General features: G+C 40.9%; 2 protein-coding genes across 2 annotated transcripts in view; both read right to left on the reverse strand.

The window, feature by feature from the left end:
• The window catches only part of LOC114546120 (low affinity immunoglobulin gamma Fc region receptor II-like), a 1096214-nt gene that overhangs the window by 642212 nt on the left and 435292 nt on the right, over positions 1-18710 (reverse strand). The window lies entirely within an intron of this gene.
• On the reverse strand, positions 8947-16864 carry LOC114545266 (myelin protein P0-like). The gene is made up of 3 exons (XM_028563559.1): positions 16759-16864; positions 10706-11041; positions 8947-9555 (listed from the first exon to the last, which is right to left on the reverse strand). The coding sequence occupies exons 1-3, from the start codon at positions 16814-16816 to the stop codon at positions 9392-9394; spliced, it is 558 nt and encodes a 185-aa protein (XP_028419360.1). The 5' UTR covers positions 16817-16864; the 3' UTR covers positions 8947-9391.

The raw sequence follows: 18710 nt of genomic DNA on the forward strand, positions 1-18710 counted from the left end.
ACCTGCAGACGGATGGTTCTGATTGGCTCCGAGTCAATGATGCCTCTCATTTTACGTCTTGAACCAGCTGGTGCAACTCGACACTCGTATGTTCCAGCGTCGTTGATGTTCACATTCTTCAGAATTAAAGACACGTCTCCGTCCTTCAGATCTCTGTCCACCAGCTCCACCCTGTCCTTAAAGGATGGATTCTGGTAGGTTGGATCCAGGTGTCCATCTCTGTATAACAGGACGTATTCTGGCTCCTCCAGGTCAGCTCTGCTCCACTCTACAGCTCTGATGGAGGGATGAGCAGCCTGACATGGCAGAATGACATCATCTCCAGGATGCACTGTTACCTCAATCAGGTCTGAAAAACAATAATAAAACTTATTACTTATTATTTTTCAAAAGACCTCAACATCCAGGACTCTGTAGAAAACTAATTTCACAAAATCAATAGTTTCAAAACTAACTGAGTTGTAAAGTGTCGTCACTTGTAAAATTCTGTTCAACGTAAGACTCAATTCAATTTTAGTATTTTCCGTTTCCTTCCGCTTTCTTTGTGATGGAATTTTAAATTTGCTGGATTTATGAGGACTTGTTTTTCACAGGCAGATTTGAGCTCAGCTTTCAACACGCTTCAACCTCACCTGCTTGTACAGAAGTTAAACTAAATCAAATGGTTTTACTTCTCCTTTAACAACCAGATCCCAACAGGTAGAGGTCTCTCTCTCTCAGAGGTCAGACAGTACAGGACAGCAGTACAGGAGCACCTCAAGGCTGTTGGAGTTCACCTATCCTCTTCACACTTCACACCAATGAAAGCAGAAGTCAGCAGCCAAATAATGATCTAATCAAATTATCAGACGACACGATCATACTAAGCCTGCTGCAAGGTTCAGTTCAGTGTACCATGATGAAATGATGAAAGGTCTGGTGTGACCATCACCATCTTAGCCTCAACACCACCCAAACCAAGGAAATCCTATTTGACCCCAGATAGGTGAAATGCCACGCCCAGGGCTTGACATTAACTTTTTGAGGCACTTGTCCTTCGGACAAGTACATTTACGTTTCACTTGTCCATGCACAAAAGTCTTGTCCGGGTAAAGATTCATCATTTTATAAAAAAAAATTGTGTTTTGCTAATGCAGAATTTGAACAAACTGTTGAAAGCATCCAAACACTATCAACATTAATACAATTCAGTTGAAACAGTAGAAACAAACGTGCCGCAACAATAGATTTCCCATTCACCAAGAAAAAAGGATCTCCAGACTCCATAATACAAAGTAATATGTTGCACGCCGGTGTGCAGAAGTTAATATATTGAGATTCTAAGTCAGTATTTTAAAGTTTGTCATTACTTTCAGATTCCTAGTCAATATTCTAAGTTACTTAGTCAATATATTGAGAAACTAAGTCGATACTTTGAGATATTGAGTCAATATATTGAGATTGTAAGTCAATATTTTAAATGTTCTTATTAGTTTGAGATTCTGTCAATATTCTGAGTTACTAAGTCAATATATTGAGATACTAAGTCAATATTTTGAGTTAAATCAATATATTGAGATACTGAACCAATATAGTGAGATATTAAGTCAATATATTGAGATACTAAGTCAATATTTTGAGATAAAGTCAATATATTTAGATACTAAGTCAATATTTTTGAGATAAATCAATATATTGAGATACTGAACAATATAGTGAGATATTAAGTCAATATTGAGATACTAAGTCAATATTTTGAGATAAATCAATATATTGAGATACTAAGCCAATATATTGAGATTCTAAGTCAATATTTGACATTTTCTCATTACTTTGAGATTCTTAGTTTATATTCTGAGATACTAAGTCAATATTTTGACCAGAAGTAGTGGTGACTTGAACTTCTACTATATCTAAAATAATTTTGTAGACATAACAATGGATTTTGCCACTAAATGTTGGTGTTAACTTTTTTTATACAATTTCACAAATTTCTACCCGGCAGAGGCTGATTTACCGAAAGGATCCTTTTAAAAAGGTGTAGCTACTTTACAGTTGATTATTACCTGATATTTAATCCTCATATTTTTATTATTTTTTTTCAAAAAGGAGCAAAAAAAACGACATTATAGAACGGCTTGTTTATTGCTAAGGCAAAATTAAATGATTTATTAAAAATGGAACAACAATAACTTATAACAATAACTTATTTCACCAGTAAGTTCCTGTTAAACGACAAAAACAACCACTGGATAGTAAAAGGGTATTTCACAACAACTTTGAATGCAGAACGACGCTGGCGGGGCGAATTTCAAGTGAACGCGACATCTGTGATTTTCCGACAACAGCAGCGGCACACTGTCATATGTTCCTCTCCAGTGAAATACAGACACACTTTTACACCGTTTAGCTGTCAGCATTTTAACTGTTTACTCCAGCTGCTAGCTAACGATAGGCTAACGTTACTTGCTGTTGAGTCTAGTGTTAACTAGCGTAAAATGCGGCGATGTTTAGGTTGCCTTTAACATCCGTTTTCGGAGCATCCGAGAGAAGCGCAGGCATTTCAGTGGCACCGCGTTGCAATTCGATCCGGTAGATAACGGTGGTTAAGGCACCGGTGCCGTATTAGCACCGGGTCTCTCCTTTTCTGTCAACGATGTGGCGAGGAGGTAACGTTAAGGCGGAGTTAGCTAACTAACACCGGCAGGTTCACCGTGCTTTCATGCTGCATTGCTTACAGAGAACGAGCTGAACAGCGGGCTGGGTCTAACGTTAGCGGGCTGGGTCTAACGTTAGCGGGCTGGGTCTAACGTTAGCCGGCTGGGTCTAACGTTAGCCGGCTGGGCCTAACGTTAGCCGGCTGGGTCTAACGTTAGCGGTCCGCTGACCGGGATTGCGGGGGAAAGAAATTATCGTTTCAAATCGGTAACATAGACGTAATGAGTGGCACATGACGTGAACTAACATGGCATTTTAGTTTGTTTGAGTTTTAACTTGTCCAGTGGGACAAGTAAATTTCTCTTCCACTGGCCCTACAAAAAATCCACTTGTCCCGGACAAGCGGACAAGCCTTAATGTCGAGCCCTGCATGCCCAAGTTACCATAGGGAACTGTTCAACAGGTGTGTTCACACAAAATATCTTGGCATCATTTTAGAATTAAAGTGGTGTGATCGCTGGCCCAAAGAACTCACTTCTTCTCAGACTAGAGTTGGGACAGAGACTATGTTAATGTGCCAGATAACATCATCAGATATGGTAACATGGTATGAACCCTCTCAGTCCAGTCAAAAGCTAAAATAGCAAAACATGATCAAAACAGCAATGAAAGTAAGAATCACACCCATCCCCTCAAATCACCTTTGAGTCAATCTTCATCAGACATGCACACATTTTTATTTTTTCACCATCATCCGAGGTGCAGTCAGAAGAGATGTGTTTTTACCAGGGCTGCATGATTATGGCCAAAATGATAATCACGATTATTTTGATCAACATTGAGATAACAATAAATTAAATTAACATGATTATTTGTTGATTATAACCAAAAATAATTTGATTGTCACATAGGCTAATTATAACTGCTTTCATATCCATATTGTGCTACTTTCCTCTTTGTTGAAGGATACTATGAAGTAGCCATTTCAGCAGTTGTGCGACCGCTTTCCACACATGCGCGTTTGCCGTGAACATGTTCACGTTAACGACGAACCGGTGTATGTACTGGACGAAATAACAACGTGGATTTCGGTGCCTCATTATGGTGCCACTTAAATGTCTGCGTTGCGCTCTGATGCTCCAGAACAGACGTTAGAGGCACCAGAAACATTGCTGCATGTCACGCTAGTAAACACTAATAACACGTTAAACAGCAGGTAACGTTAGCCTAGCGTTAGCTACAGTAAACACTAATAACACGTTACATAGCAGGTAACGTTAGCTTACCATTAGCTACAGTAAACACTAATAACACGTTACACAGCAGGTAACGTTAGCCTAGTGTTAGCTTCGGTAAACACTAATAACACGTTAAACAGCAGGTAACGTTAGCCTAGCGTTAGCTACAGTAAACACTAATAACACGTTACATAGCAGGTAACGTTAGCTTACCATTAGCTACAGTAAACACTAATAACACGTTACACAGCAGGTAACGTTAGCCTAGTGTTAGCTTCAGTAAACACTAATAACACGTTACACAGCAGGTAACGTTAGCGTACTTTTAGCCACAATAAACACTAATAACACGTTAAACAGCAGGTAACGTTAGCCTAGTGTTAGCTACAGTAGTAACTGAATTAAACATGTTAAAATGCTGACAGCTAAACGGTGTATAGTGTGACCGTATCTCACTGTAGAGGATTCCAACAGTCTGCCGCTAAAGCTACGAGCTAACAGACACAAATTAACTCAATGGTCACTGCTGTTGGTTACCACCAAAATCTAGTCTCATTGTCATAACAAATGAGCTTACATGTACAAAAGTTACATGTTTTTAGGAAATGTGGATGTAGGTAAGGAAAAGGTGTAACTGTGCTCATGTCAAATGTGTGTGAGCATGCTTGAGTAGAAAATCAATGGTGCTCTGTGCAATATGTGTGTAAGCTTGACTGGATCATTACCCTTATTGTTAACACATGATGAGCGGTTATTGACAGGTTACATCGGTATGGGACAGTGGAAAAGGACAAAATACCTACAGACAGGATGAAAGACATACTGTAGGTTGTGAAACAACTATTGTGAGTGTGGTCATGTGAGAAGTCCTGGAAGAGTTACATGAGTTTTGCAGGTGATGTGAACTGTTTAGCTCAGGTGACTGTTGTCATCAGCAACCAGAGGAGCCTGTTCAGTGGAAGGCTTCTCCTTCCCAAGTGTAGGACCAACCATGCCATCATACTCTACAACTCCTCACTCGGGGGGAGGAGGAAATAGGATAAAGAGGACAGAACAGAACAGAAAGGAAGGCAAGGAGAGGTAGCCACTCACTGTGCAATTAATTCATAATCTACTCTCAAGGACCTGGACCTGGACACTCTTCTTCTTTTTTGTGCAATAACTTGTTCCACCACTTAAGTGCAATAATTTTAATTTAACTGCTAATTTCTGCTGAATGTCATTTATTCACTGTATAATAACACAATGCCATATACAGTCCCATATATTTATCTTTATTTATCCATATATATCCTCTATAGAGTTCTCTACAGTCATCTTATTTGATTTTATTTTCCGTGATTTTTGTTTTACTTTCATTCTTATATTCTTACTTGCTATATTTAGCTAAGAGTTTATTGTTTTATCTCATACTGTTTTTTGTAAGCTGCTGGAAATCCAATTTCCTTGCGGGAGTCATCCCAAAAGGATCAATAAAGAGAAGTCGAAGTCGAAGTCTGGTGGTAAGTCTGGTGGTAGTGCAGGGCAGTTGTGCCCAGTGTCGTTTAGCAATTAAACCAAAACCACATTTTACCGAAATCTAGTCTCATTATCATAACGTATGAGCTTTTATCAAAGTAAATAATTAATATGAGTTTCAAACACATTCACCATAACAACACAGGTCAGAAATAAAGTCTACATGAGTCTTCTCACAATAAAATCTGATATTTACCAGAAGCTGCTTCAGACAGAAGGAACAACAGGAGCAGAAATATATCCATGAGAGCTGAGAGAGATCTGCTGCTGTCAGGAGGCATGAAAAGCTGCCGTACTGTCAAGTGTCAAGCAGTCTAATATGCAGTGGTCTGTGGGTGTGTGTCTCTGTTTGTGTGTGTGTGTGTGTGTGTGTGTGTGTGTGTGTGTGTGTGTGTGTGTGTAAATGTGACTGTTTCTCAGAGCGATCTGCAGCACAGGAAGCCCCTCAGGGAACTGTGTTTTCCGTTAATGTCCATTCTGTACACTTCTGACTTGCTACAACGCTGTCAGGGAACAGATGATGTCACTTTAATTGCTGGGTGTATTAGGGATGGACAGGATGAGGGGTACAGGAACCTGATGGAGGACTTCAACCATTTGATTTTGATTTTTGTTGTTGTTTTACGCATATGGTATATTGTAAAATCTATTTATTTTCTATATTATTGTAAAGTCACTCAAATTATTCAAACGTCTCTCTCTCTCTCTCTCTAATTATTCAAACTCTCTCTCTCTCTCTCTCTCTCTCTCTCTCTCTCTAATTATTCAAACCTCTCTCTCCTCTCTCTCTCTCTCTCTAATTATTCAAACTCTCTCTCTCTCCTCTCTCTCTCTCTCTCTCTCTCTCTAATTATTCAAACTCTCTCTCTCTCTCTAATTATTCAAACCTCTCTCTCTCCCTCTCTCTCTCTCTCTAATTATTCAAACCTCTCCCTCTCTCTCTCTCTAATTATTCAAACCTCTCTCTCTCCCTCTCCCTCTCTCTCTAATTATTCAAACCTCTCTCTCTCCTCTCTCTCTCTCTCTCTCTAACTATTCAAACCTCTCTCTCCCTCTCCCTCTCTCTCTCTCTAATTATTCAAACCTCTCTCTCTCTCTCTAATTATTCAAACCTCTCTCTCTCTCCCTCTCTCTCTAATTATTCAAACCTCTCTCTCTCCCTCTCTCTCTCTAATTATTCAAACCTCTCTCTCTCTCTCCTCTCTCTCTCTCTCTAATTATTCAAACCTCTCTCTCTCTCCTCCTCTCTCTCTCTAATTATTCAAACTCTCTCTCTCCCTCTCTCTCTCTAATTATTCAAACCTCTCTCTCCCTCTCTCTCTCTCTCTAATTATTCAAACCTCTCTCTCTCTCTCTCTCTCTCTCTCTCTCTCTAATTATTCAAACCTCTCTCTCTCCCTCTCTCTCTAATTATTCAAACCTCTCTCTCTCTCTCCCTCTCTCTCTAATTATTCAAACCTCTCTCTCTCTCTCTCTCTCTCTCCCTCTCTCTCTCTTCTCTCTCTCTCGGAACTCAAATGTTTTAATATAGAAACATTGAGAACGGGTCAAATTTGACCCGAAGACGACAGGAGGGTTAAACTAACATTAAAATGTCAAAGTCACAAAGACAGCATCTTTAACTACGATGTCAAACAGTATGCGGTTACTTACCCTCTCACGGTGTCCCTTCTTCCTGGTTGTTGCTGCCAGAGGAGCAGCGGAGCTTTCCCCCGTAAACCAGCGCGATGCAAAAGACCCAAAGATACACAAAACAACTACTAAGACAGAAAAAAAACAATTACAAGACCAAAATGGCTACAAAAAGAGGCAAAAAACTGCTACAAACACAGACAAATTGCAAATTAACGTTTTTTGGCTCTTCTGTCAATGCTTGTTTAAATACATGGTCAATAAACACAATTTAAAAGACAAAATACCTCCTTTTTTTGTTTAAAAAAAACAGAAAGTGTGGATTATTATTAGTTAAGATCAGAAGATGTTGAGTGGATGACAGTTTATTTCAAACGCTATAACATTACAAAAACCCACAATTCAATGAAAGTAATAATTACTTTTACCTGCCAAGAATGATACAAGGCTTCCATACAACGTATGTCCACGCATCCATGTTATTTTGGGGCATTTTGGTTCAAAGAAACCCATAATTCTTATATAAAAATGGGTCAAATTTGACCCGAGGACAACACATGGGTTAAACTTTAACCTTGTTTCAAAGACACGGAGTCTGTGGAACGTTTCCAGATTTGGTTTCTAGAATCAGACAAAGTCTCGACAGTCTGCAGCTTCTTCAAATCATTTTCATCTCTGTGTTTGACAACTTTTGTATCAGCGTGCATTACATTTTGTTTTAGTAAACGCCCTAAACATAGTCTTTGTAAATCTTTACAATCATTCCAAGCATGTCTGTCTTGTTGCACTGTCCACATTTACTTCAAAACTTGACATTTTCAGCATTCAGCTCGCTGGCTCGAAGTCTGATGTCGTTTCCTGAAAGGTATTTGCGTCTAAAATGAGGCCCTAAGCCCTGTCAAATCTGACTCCAATTATCTATACACTCTAATTCCTGTGCGTTCTTTGATGAGGCTTGTGATAGCAAAACCCAGGGATCAAGACTGAGACGATAGATTAAAGTCAAGATAGTTTACTGAAATCCAGCATTTAAGGTTACAAAACACAATTGTGGGTTCACAAATGACACTAAGCTTCCCTAACCGCAGACAGAGTATACAGAGTTCAGTCAGCAAAGTCAGTCAGATAATCCAGAGATCCAACTACCCCGTTCCACTTCATTGCATGGTACAGTAATGCATACACTCAAATTCCTGGACTTATATGGTACTCAAAACTTGAGCTAACTAACTGTGCCCTGAGTCTATACATTAGACAGGGGATACAACTATAATACTAAGAACAACATATGTAGATTATAGAAATATTTCCACTTTCCCAAAAAGAACAGAGTTAGAAAACAGAAACACACCGAGAGCAAACTACATCCTGGAATGTACTTCCGTTGAGCCAGAAGAGAGGCGTCTCATTGCTTTCATATAAAAAGGGCCAAAATGTGTCTGGATGGAAGGCCACGGGCCAAAAATAAAAGTTGAAGAATACCGCAAATCTTCGAAGACAAACTTACGTATGTAATATAATACAGAAGTTTACCAGCACTGTGCTTTACATCGCCGTAAAACTCAGATGAAGTACTTTTTTAATTACTTTTCAAAATGACTTACATCGGTCACATCTGGAACACGGACAATCAGCACTGGTGCACCTCAGGGATGTGTCCTCTCCCCACTGCTCTTCTCCCTCTACATAAATGACTGGACCTCCAAGGACCCAGCTGTCAAACTCTTACAATTTGCAGACGACACCATCATCGTAAAACTCAGATTAAGTACTATTTAGCTGCAAAAGATGTACGTGTCGTGTTATCACGGTTAGGATTATACAGCACTTTCTAAATAAGAGGGGAATAAGAATGTCTAATGTCATGACGGGCCAAACTTGGCTCCAAATTGGGCGGCATTGATTCAGAACAACCACTTAACAATCTTAACATATTTATTCATAGAACAAAAGTCAAGAGATGAAATGAAGTGCTGTGCAACATAAGAACATAGATTTAAAGTGGAGAAAGTGAAACATAAAGAACATTTCTATACATTGAATTATCTGTCTAATCAATCTATTTAGATCTTTGTCAGAGAAACAAACAACATTAACGAGCTTATTTAACAGTCAGGAGAACATTAACAAGCTTATTTAACTGTCAGGAGAACATTAGTGAGCTTTCATTACAGATTGTAGAACACATTCCAGTTTTCAGAGGCTGAAGCTTGAGAAGTCAAAGGTGTGATTGAATATTATGAAAATCACAAATGGCTGATATGAGTGTGCTAACGGCTGCATCATCATTTCTACAAGCTTAACTCTTATTGAACAGATTGGTCTTTTCTAAACCGTTGATTCTTTCAGACGGAGGACTCAGACACTCAGGTCACCTCGGTGCTTTCAGCGGCCGCAGCTTTGTATGAAGGATTTTTATACATGATATAATACACAGAGACAGAAAGAAGAAGAAGAATAACAAGAATGCCTGCAGTAATTGACAGACAGACCACGAGTCTGAGTCTGCCCTCCTGTCCAGTTGGGTGATCTGCAGAGCAGAAAACAAGAAGAGAGGAATCACTAAATCTCTTCAAGAACTCTACAAACTCGCGATGCAACGAAGAATCAGCCAATGTTCGCTTCATGGACCGCCATCGGCAAACAAGATGGCATTTACTGATGGCGGTGGCTGTTTGTGGGTGTATTTTGCGGTCATACTCGGACAGTCCACTTACGGCAGGTGGAAGATTTTGTTTCCACATTTGTGGTAGAAACATTGTAACCCGGGGGGGGGGTCGTTGGGTTGTTTATGCAAGAATTTGTGTTTTTTTTCTGCATCAATTCATGGTGCAAATGTCTTTAGTGATGTAAAAAGGGAAATTATAATTCCCCCCGTTTTGGTCAAAACATCATCACAGGTTTCGGGATTGTTTCTTTTAGGACAAGTGGGAGCTGAACATCAGCTTCCTTGTCAAGAAAGCACAGCAGAGGATGTACTTCCTGCAGCAGCTGAAGAAATTCAACCTGCCAAAGACGATGATTGTGCACTTCTACACAGCCATCATTGAGTCCATCCTCACATCCGCCATCACCATCTTGTACGCTGCTGCCAAGGACGAGTGAAGACTGCAGCGAGAAGGTGATTGGCTGCAATCTGCCGTCACTCCAGGACCTTTACGCCATCAGGACTCCGAAGCGTGCTGGAAAGATTGTGGCTGACCCCCTCCCACCCCGGCCACAAACTCTTTGAGCCGCTCCCCTCTGACAGGAGGACAGGACCAAAACCACACGCCACATGAACAGTTTTTTCCCCTCGGCCACTAGCCTTATAAACAAGGCCCAGAACCCACCCTGACTCTCTCCACACCCCACCTCTGGCTCTACATGCCACTGTACTCTCTCTGCTGTACTGTTCCTTTTTACTTAACTTCTTGTATTTATCTTATCCTTATGTTTTAGTTAATACATACTGTGTGTATATATGTATACTTCTATATACTATATTCTTCTGATTCTTCTTGGGTTTAGAGAATGTGTGTGTGCGCACCAACAACACCATGGCAAATTCCTTGTATGTGTAAAAAACGCACTTGGCAATAAAACCTTTTCAGATTCTGAAGCCCCGGTGAGCCCGTGCGTTAAGGCGGCCTTCTCGGCATCGGCAGAGTTTCACAATCGTTGCGTCTCTACAAACTCACCAGAGTCGGCGACAGTCAGGTTGATGAGCTGCCTGCTCTGGTTGCCCCCGGCGATTATGACTCGGCAGTCGTACGTCCCGGTGTCGTTGACGGTGACGTTCTTCAGAATGACGGAGACGTCTCCATGCATCATCTCCGGGTCTCTCAGCTCCACCCGGCCCCGGTAACGTGGGTGCTGGTACTTCTCGTAGGGGCGCTGGTTCCTGTAGAAGAAGACGTAGCCGTCGTCCTTCAGGTCTCGTCTGTTCCACTCCAGCAGAGTGACGAGGTCGTCTGAGAGAGCCCGACAGCCGAGAGTAACGTCCTGCTCGGGCTTCACCGTTAACTCATCTGGCTCTGAAAACACAGAGTCAGGAAGTAGTCAGAACGTCAGAGTGGTGACGTTACGGTGAGCAGAGAGAAGTCAAACAGGAAGGAGCTGAGTAGATTAGTTTGGAAGTAATCCTTGTTCTCTTCAGGGATGCACGACATGAGGAAAACATCTAATGGTGATTGTATTGACCGGTATTGTGATTGCGATATGATTCACGATATTGGAGGGACTGATTATTTTTGTATCGTTATTCTCATTTTCATGGAAAAATATTAAAATTTAAACTATACACGTACATACATACATACATACATACATACACACATACATACACACACACACACAAAACACAAAAGTTTTAGAACACCCCAATTTCTTTTGTTTTTTTAATTGAAATTTTAGCAGTTCAAGTCCAATGAATAGCTTGAAATGGTACAAAGGTAAGTGGTGAACTGCCTGAGGTTAAACAAAAAGTAAGGTTACCCAAAACTGAAAAATAACGTACATTTCAGAATTTTACAAAAAGGTCTTTTTCAGGGAACAAGAAATGGGTTAACAACGTAAAGCTGTTCTGCAGCAATGGAGGTTGATCAAGCTTAGAAAGTTGGTGCTACCAATTACCACAGGTGTTCCTGTCTGGATTACTTACAACCCCCTCCGTTTGTATAAAAGTATTGTTGGAACACACTGTGGTACCGTACCCTCGGGAGCATTATTTGAACAGTATTGTACTGCAGAAAGTAGTGTGTTGCTATAGAAATGGCGGGAAAAAGGCAATTAACAAAGAAAGAGAGACAGACCATCATAACATCATAGAAATTGTGAAGAAAGTCAAGGTGTCAGTGAGTACAGTATTCCTCACCATCAAAAGGCACTTAGAAACTGGGTGAAACTCTGACAGGAAGAGGTCTGGCAGACCCAAAGCCACAACAGAATCAGAAGACAAGTTTCTGAGAGTCAACAGCTGGCGTGATCGGCGGCTCACAGGACAACAGCTTCAAGAACAGCTTAATAGTGGTCGTAATAAGCAAGTCTCAGTTTCAACTGGAAAGAGAAGACTTGGAGCTGCCGGTTTGATAGGTCCAGTTGCAGCAAGAAAGCCATTGCTAAGACGTCAGAATAAGAAAAAGAGGCTTGCCTGGGTCAAGAAACACTGTCAATGATATATTTCATGATTTGATTTATTGGAACATGTGCAGCGTTGACAAAAATAAAATGCAGTATGACTCTAAATCTGTGTTAGGATACATGTTGGGGGGGGGGGGATACATGAATAAATACCAAACCTGCGGGCCTGACAGAGAGGGTGCATCAATTATATTTTTTGAATAATCCTTCCACAATGACTTAGTGCTTTCAAAACAAACTTCTGTCGCATCTTAACATCAATCACTTTGGTAAGTTAACTTAAAGGAACACACCACTGAAAATCTCTTCGGAGTAGCAAACACTCGTTCCCAGCTGACGACGGCTGCTTTCCTGCGCAAAGATCTGAGCTCCAACCTCTCCCTGGCTACATTTTAGGGGTGCACCGAATCCAGGATTTGGCTTCGGATTCTTCCAAACATTGGGCTTTTCTGCCGAACCTTAGGATTTTTTTCCGCGGAAGCGAACCCTACGCTTGCGCTACGCTGGTCGACGTAATGACGCTGCCGTTGATTACGGGAAGGTGTTTACGCAGGTGGACCGTTCAATGCAGTAGACTGGGAGAAAGTGGAAATGGAACTCGCTCAGTCAAAAGAAGGCCATTCAAGTCGAGCTACAGGTTCAATGCCGATTTGTCTCATGGTGGCGAGGACCCTAAACCAGGGCTTGACATTAACTTTTTGAGGCACTTGTCCTTCGGACAAGTACATTTACGTTTCACTTGTCCATGCACAAAAGTCACTTGTCCGGGTAAAGATTCTTCATTTTATAATTTTTTTTGTGTTTGTCTAATGCAGAATTTGAAGAAACCATTGAAAGCATCCAAACACTATCAACATTAATACAATTCAGTTTAAACAGTAGAAACAAATGTGTCCCAAGAATAGATTTCCCTTCAACAAGAAAAAAGGATCTCCAGACTCATAATACAAAGTTATACTTTGCACGCCGGTGTGCAGAAGTTAATATATTGAGATTCTAAGTGAATATTTTAAAGTTTCTCATTACTTTCAGATTCCTAGTCAATATTCTAAGTTACTAAGTCAATATATTGAGATATTCTGAGTTACTAAGTCAATATATTGAGATACTGAACCAATATGTTGAGTTACTAAGTCAATATATTACGATACTAAGCCAATATATTGAGATTAAGTCAATATTTTATAGTTTCTCATTACTTTGATATTCTTTGTTTGTATTCTGAGATACTGAGTCAATATATTGAGATACTAATTCAATATTTTGACCGGAGGTGGTGGTGACTTGAACTTATACTATATCTAAAATAATTTTGTAGACATAAAAATGGATTTTGCCACTAAATGTTGGTGTCAGCGTGTTTTTTTTTTTTCTCTTTCTACAATTTCACTTACCAAGGGATCCTTTAAAAAGGTGTAGCTACTTTACAGTTGATTATTACCTGATAATTAATCCGCTACAAACGAGTAGCGGAGCAGCTAGTAACGTTACGAGGCAGAGAGCCAGCCGTCAAGAGTCAAATTAACTTCATGCTTCATCCGCACAAAGCACACTTCTATCGCCACGAGTGACAGCTTTATTTGGCTCGTTTTCTGTGAACGATGTGGGGACGGCGTAACGTTAAAGCGCAGTTAGCATGCTAACGTTAGCTAACTAACACCGGCTGCCTGGCTTGCTGGTTCCGCGATGCTTTCATGCTGTATCGCTTACAGAGAATGAGCTGAACAGTGGGCTGGGTCTAACGTCAGCGGTCCGCTCTCCCGCTGCTGCTGGGTCTAACGTTAGTTAATGTATTTGTTTCAAATCGGTAAAGTCAAATCTGTAACATAAACGGAATGAGTGGCACATAAAGTATATAATGCTTCATCCACACAAAGCACATTGCTATCGCCACGAGTGACTTCTGTTTTCAGCTTGTTTTCTGTGAACGATGTGGCGAGGAGGTAACGTTAAGGTGGAGTTAGCATGCTAACACCGGCTAGCTCGCCGTGCTTTCATGCCGCTTCGCTTTCGGAGAATGCGCTGAACAGCGGGCTGGGTCTAACGTTAGCGGCCCGCCGACCCGCTGCCCGGGATTGTGGGGTAAAATATGTATTTGTTTCGTATTTTATTTTGTATTTGGCGTTTTGTTTTGTTTGAGTTTTAACTTGTCCAGTAGGGCAAGTAAATTTCTCTTCCACTTGTCCTAAAAAAAAATCCACTTGTCCCGGACAAGCGGACAAGCCTTAATGTCGAGCCCTGCCCTAAACTATACACAACATCACCGCTGTTAAAACATTTGCATATGGAACAGCCGAAAGAATACGAGTTGTGCACAAAGGAATCTACACACGGCAGCCAAAATTGCAGCAACTTCAGGTACGGCAAAGGAAGGACAGTCACAGCTAAAAAACTTGCGTTAACCATTTGTTTACTTCATTAATGTGTTTACTGTGTTAATGGACTGAGGATGGGAGTAGGATTTGGTATTCGGTTTTGGATTCGGCAGAATCTTAACCAGTGGATTCAGTATTCGGTCGAACCCCAAAAATCTGGATTCGGTGCATCCCTACTACTGGGACTACTGACTACTTGATAGTAACCAGACTAGAGTTTCAGTGGACGGTTCCTTTAAGAGTTACCAGAAGAAATGAGCGCGGCGGCCTAGGGAGCCTGGGTGGTTCCTAACCCCACGCCGTTTGCGTACGCGGACAGCAGGCTGACCACCTGCTTGGTCTCCAGTGTGAGTCTGGCTTCCGTCAGCCAGTCCTCCGCCACCCTGCGGGCCTCTCCTATCAGCTGGTTCATCAGTTTGGCTGCCAACTCCAGATTCCCGTGCTCTAGGCAGTAGCTTGCGTACGCCAGGAGCCTGAACTGGTCTGCTCAGCTGGGAGGGCGGGGCTTCCTGTTTGTTCTCAAACAGCAGCGCGGCCTGGAGGTAGGACAGGAAATACTGGTACAGGGAGTTGTGGGTTTCTTCGATGAGGGCGACGCGGCGAGCCAGCGACCGGAGGGAGTTGAAGCGGGCGCGGAGCGAGGCCTCGCTGTACACGCCGCGCTGCAGGGACTCTTCCGGCAATGGACTACTGAAGACTGGAAGAAGGTGCTATGGACTGATTAACCAAAATTTGAAATCTTCGGTTCATCACGCAGGATTTTTGTACGCCGTCGAGTAGGCGAAAGGATGGTTCCTCAGTGTGTGACATCAACTGTCAAACATGGAGGAGGAAGCATGATGGTCTGGGGCTGTTTTGCTGGATCCAGAGTCGGTGATTTGTACAGAGTGAAAGGCACCCTGAACCAAAACGGTACCACAGCATTTTGCAGCGCCATGCAGTACCCTCTGGTATGGGCCTAGTTGGTCAGGGGTTCATCCTACAGCAAGATAATGACCCAAAACATAAATCCAAGCTAAGCCAGAACTACCGTAGTAAAAAAGAACAAGATGGTAAGCTTAAAAACATGGAGTGGCCAGCACAGTCCCCAGACTTAAACCCCATTGAGCTGGTTTGGGATGAACTGGACAGAAAAGTGAAAGCAAAGTAACCTACAAGTGCCACACATTTCTGGGAACTTCTGCAACAGAGTTGGGAAGAACTTTCTGAAGAATATTTGATTTCCATTGTAGAAAGAATGCCATGAGTGTGTTCAGCTGTTATATCTGCCAAAGGGCGCTACTTTGAGGAGTCAAAAATTTAGAATACATTTTGGTTTATAAATTGATTCCATGATTTCTTTTTTAACTTAAATTGTGAATTTGTTATATTCTTTCATTTCAGAGTACAATAAGACATTGAACTGCATAAATTTCAATAAAAACCTGGAAAAATCGGGGTGTTCTAAAACTTTTGACCAAAAACATTATAGTTGAAAAACTAAAGCTTGAAATTGAAAATGTAATCAAAATAAAAATAAGTGTACCAATTTTTCTTTCAATTTGAACACAGTCAGTCTCTACCCGGAGATCCACAGAATTGATGGACAACAAAAAGCTGCAAGAAGGAAATACAAAATGAAATAGGTGCTTCAGGTTGAACGATCAGTCAGGATCATAAGATGGTAGCTTTACTAAAAAGTCCTTAGCTTGTTTAATAATGCAAAAAAAAAGACAATGCTGCAATTCCTGCATGACTGTTTTTTTTTTTTTATTTCTTTTTTTTGCATTATTAAACATGCTAAATGTTTGATGTTGCATTCACAGTGCGACATTTCCGGAGTGTTCTTATCTAAACTGAACACGGATGATTCAGCTTAACCCTTGTGCAGGTCTTCCCGTCAACCTTGAAACAAAAACATCACACAATTTGGATTTTTCCAACGTTTTAAATTTTAATGTTTTTCTTCTTCTTCTTTACATTTCCAGCGCTTATTTCTACGTCGCATATTTTCTGATATAAAACAAAAATTAAAAACGGGTCAATTTGACCCTAAGTCAACGCAAGGTTTGGCCGGCATCTGCTGGCAAAACGCGCTATAACATGCACTAAAACCCCAGTGACTTTTCATTAAACACACACACACACACACACACACACACACACACACACACACACACACACACACACACACACACACACACACACACACAGTGACTCACACAGTGACTCACAAACACAGTGCCACAGCACTTTACCTTCAGAGGCAGAGAGTGGCAGGACGAGCAGGAAACATAGAACAGCGAAAGGAAACATGTTGGTTAAAACCTGAAAACAGCTGTTGTGGTTTCCAAGAGAAACACGGAAGTTCCCTCCCCCCAGCTTTTAGCCATAGACAGTATGGTTTTAGCTCACGTGGAGCCCTCCAGCTCTCAAAACCAAAACCCAACCAAAGAAAACAAAAGCCAATCAGAGGCAGACACACACGGAGCAGCGCTCATTTTGGCTACTGGATACAACTTATTATTATTATTATTATTATTATTATTATTATTATTATTATTATTATTATTATTATTATTATTATTATTATTATTATATGGACACAAACTCCCAATTAAACTGCAGGTCCACTGCGACCCTCACTTCTTTTAACCGTCCTGTTGTCCTCGGGTCCAATTTCACCCGTTTTCAAAGTTTCTATATCAGAACATTTGGGTTTTCTTTCAACCAAATTGTCAAAAAATATATAACAAGTAAAATAAATGATCAGTTCACTACTTTCATTGAATGTGGGCGTTTTATTTCGGTGTTGTAGCATTTGAACAAAAAATAAACTGTTAGTGACCAATGTCGGAAAAAAATTAAAGCGCAGAAGAAAAATCGCCAGATAGCCTATCGAAAAAAGGTAACCAATCAATTCGGGAAAAGCGACAAAAGTGTCGAAAAAGACGACCTCATTTTAGACCAGGAAAACCAAACATGGTCCCGGGAGCGGAGGAGCCGCCGAGCTTTCCCCCGTCACCCAACGCGGTTCTCGGATCCCTCTGTCCGTCTTTGTCGACATTATAATCCGCAGAAAACAGATCCATACTGGGGGGGTAATCCTCCGTGCTACAGCCGGACTCTGGTCCACTAATATCGGTCTGTCTGTCTCCGCGCTGCTCGCTATGAATGGAGACATCCTCTGCTTCTCTTATCAGCCAATCAGTGCCCGAGAAAGTTTGAGCTACTATTTTATTTATTTTTTTTAAACAACTTTTATTTACAACAGGTACACTCTAGTCTTGCATAAAACATAATACAAGCAGCACAAAGTCAGGTAGAGCTGCAACTAATGATCTCACATGAAATGGATCTTCATTTTCAAACAGTCCTGACTTAGAAATAGTTTTATGCCGATACATGTAAACAATGAAAGCCTCTCATCATCTTTAATTAGCTTTAAATCTGGACGTACTGCACCTTCTCTTTTTAACCAGGACTCAAGAAACTAAAATGAGATATTTTTCTCTCTTATTGTTCATATAATTTCACATTTATCTTCTACAGATAATGATGTAAACATCCAACACTGAAGTCTAATAAACGTGCAGATGAATAACATATAAATACTATTTAGTTCATTTGACCAGCACACATAATACTCTTTTTTTGTCGCATTTGTTTTCGGGATTGTGTGCTTTTCTTTTTGCATTGTTTCTGTATTTGCAGCGTGTTTGTGTATCTGGGTGTCTTGTGTGTATTTGCAGCGTGTTGGCTAAATGCTGCGTGTTGTCAAATTAATGAAGATGTTTTCTTAATATGCTTGTGCAGGGCCGGCCCTAGACTCTTGGGGGCCCTATAAGCAGGATTTGGTTTGGGGAGTCTCCACATGCACTTGGCACTAAACCAACTTGTGTATTGTAAATATTAGTTTAAGCACTCATAATGTACAAATACACATTTAAACAGTAATGTGAGACCTATTAGCAGCAACACTATCTATAAATACACTGGCTCTGTTATGAGCTCTATTGTGGGACATTTCAAGTGCTCTTGGGGGCCCTCTGGTAGCCACGGGGCCCTAAGCAGCCGCTTAGTTCGCTTATGGGTTGGGCCGGCTCTGTGCTTGTGTTTTGTCTATTTGCGTTTGTTTCATTAAGTTGCAGTGAGTTTGACCCTGTTGGCCACCATAGCTTTGTGAGGAAAAAAAGTACAGAACATTTCC

This window comes from Perca flavescens, chromosome 19 (assembly GCF_004354835.1).
Source record: "Perca flavescens isolate YP-PL-M2 chromosome 19, PFLA_1.0, whole genome shotgun sequence".
NCBI classification, from domain to species: domain Eukaryota; kingdom Metazoa; phylum Chordata; class Actinopteri; order Perciformes; family Percidae; genus Perca; species Perca flavescens.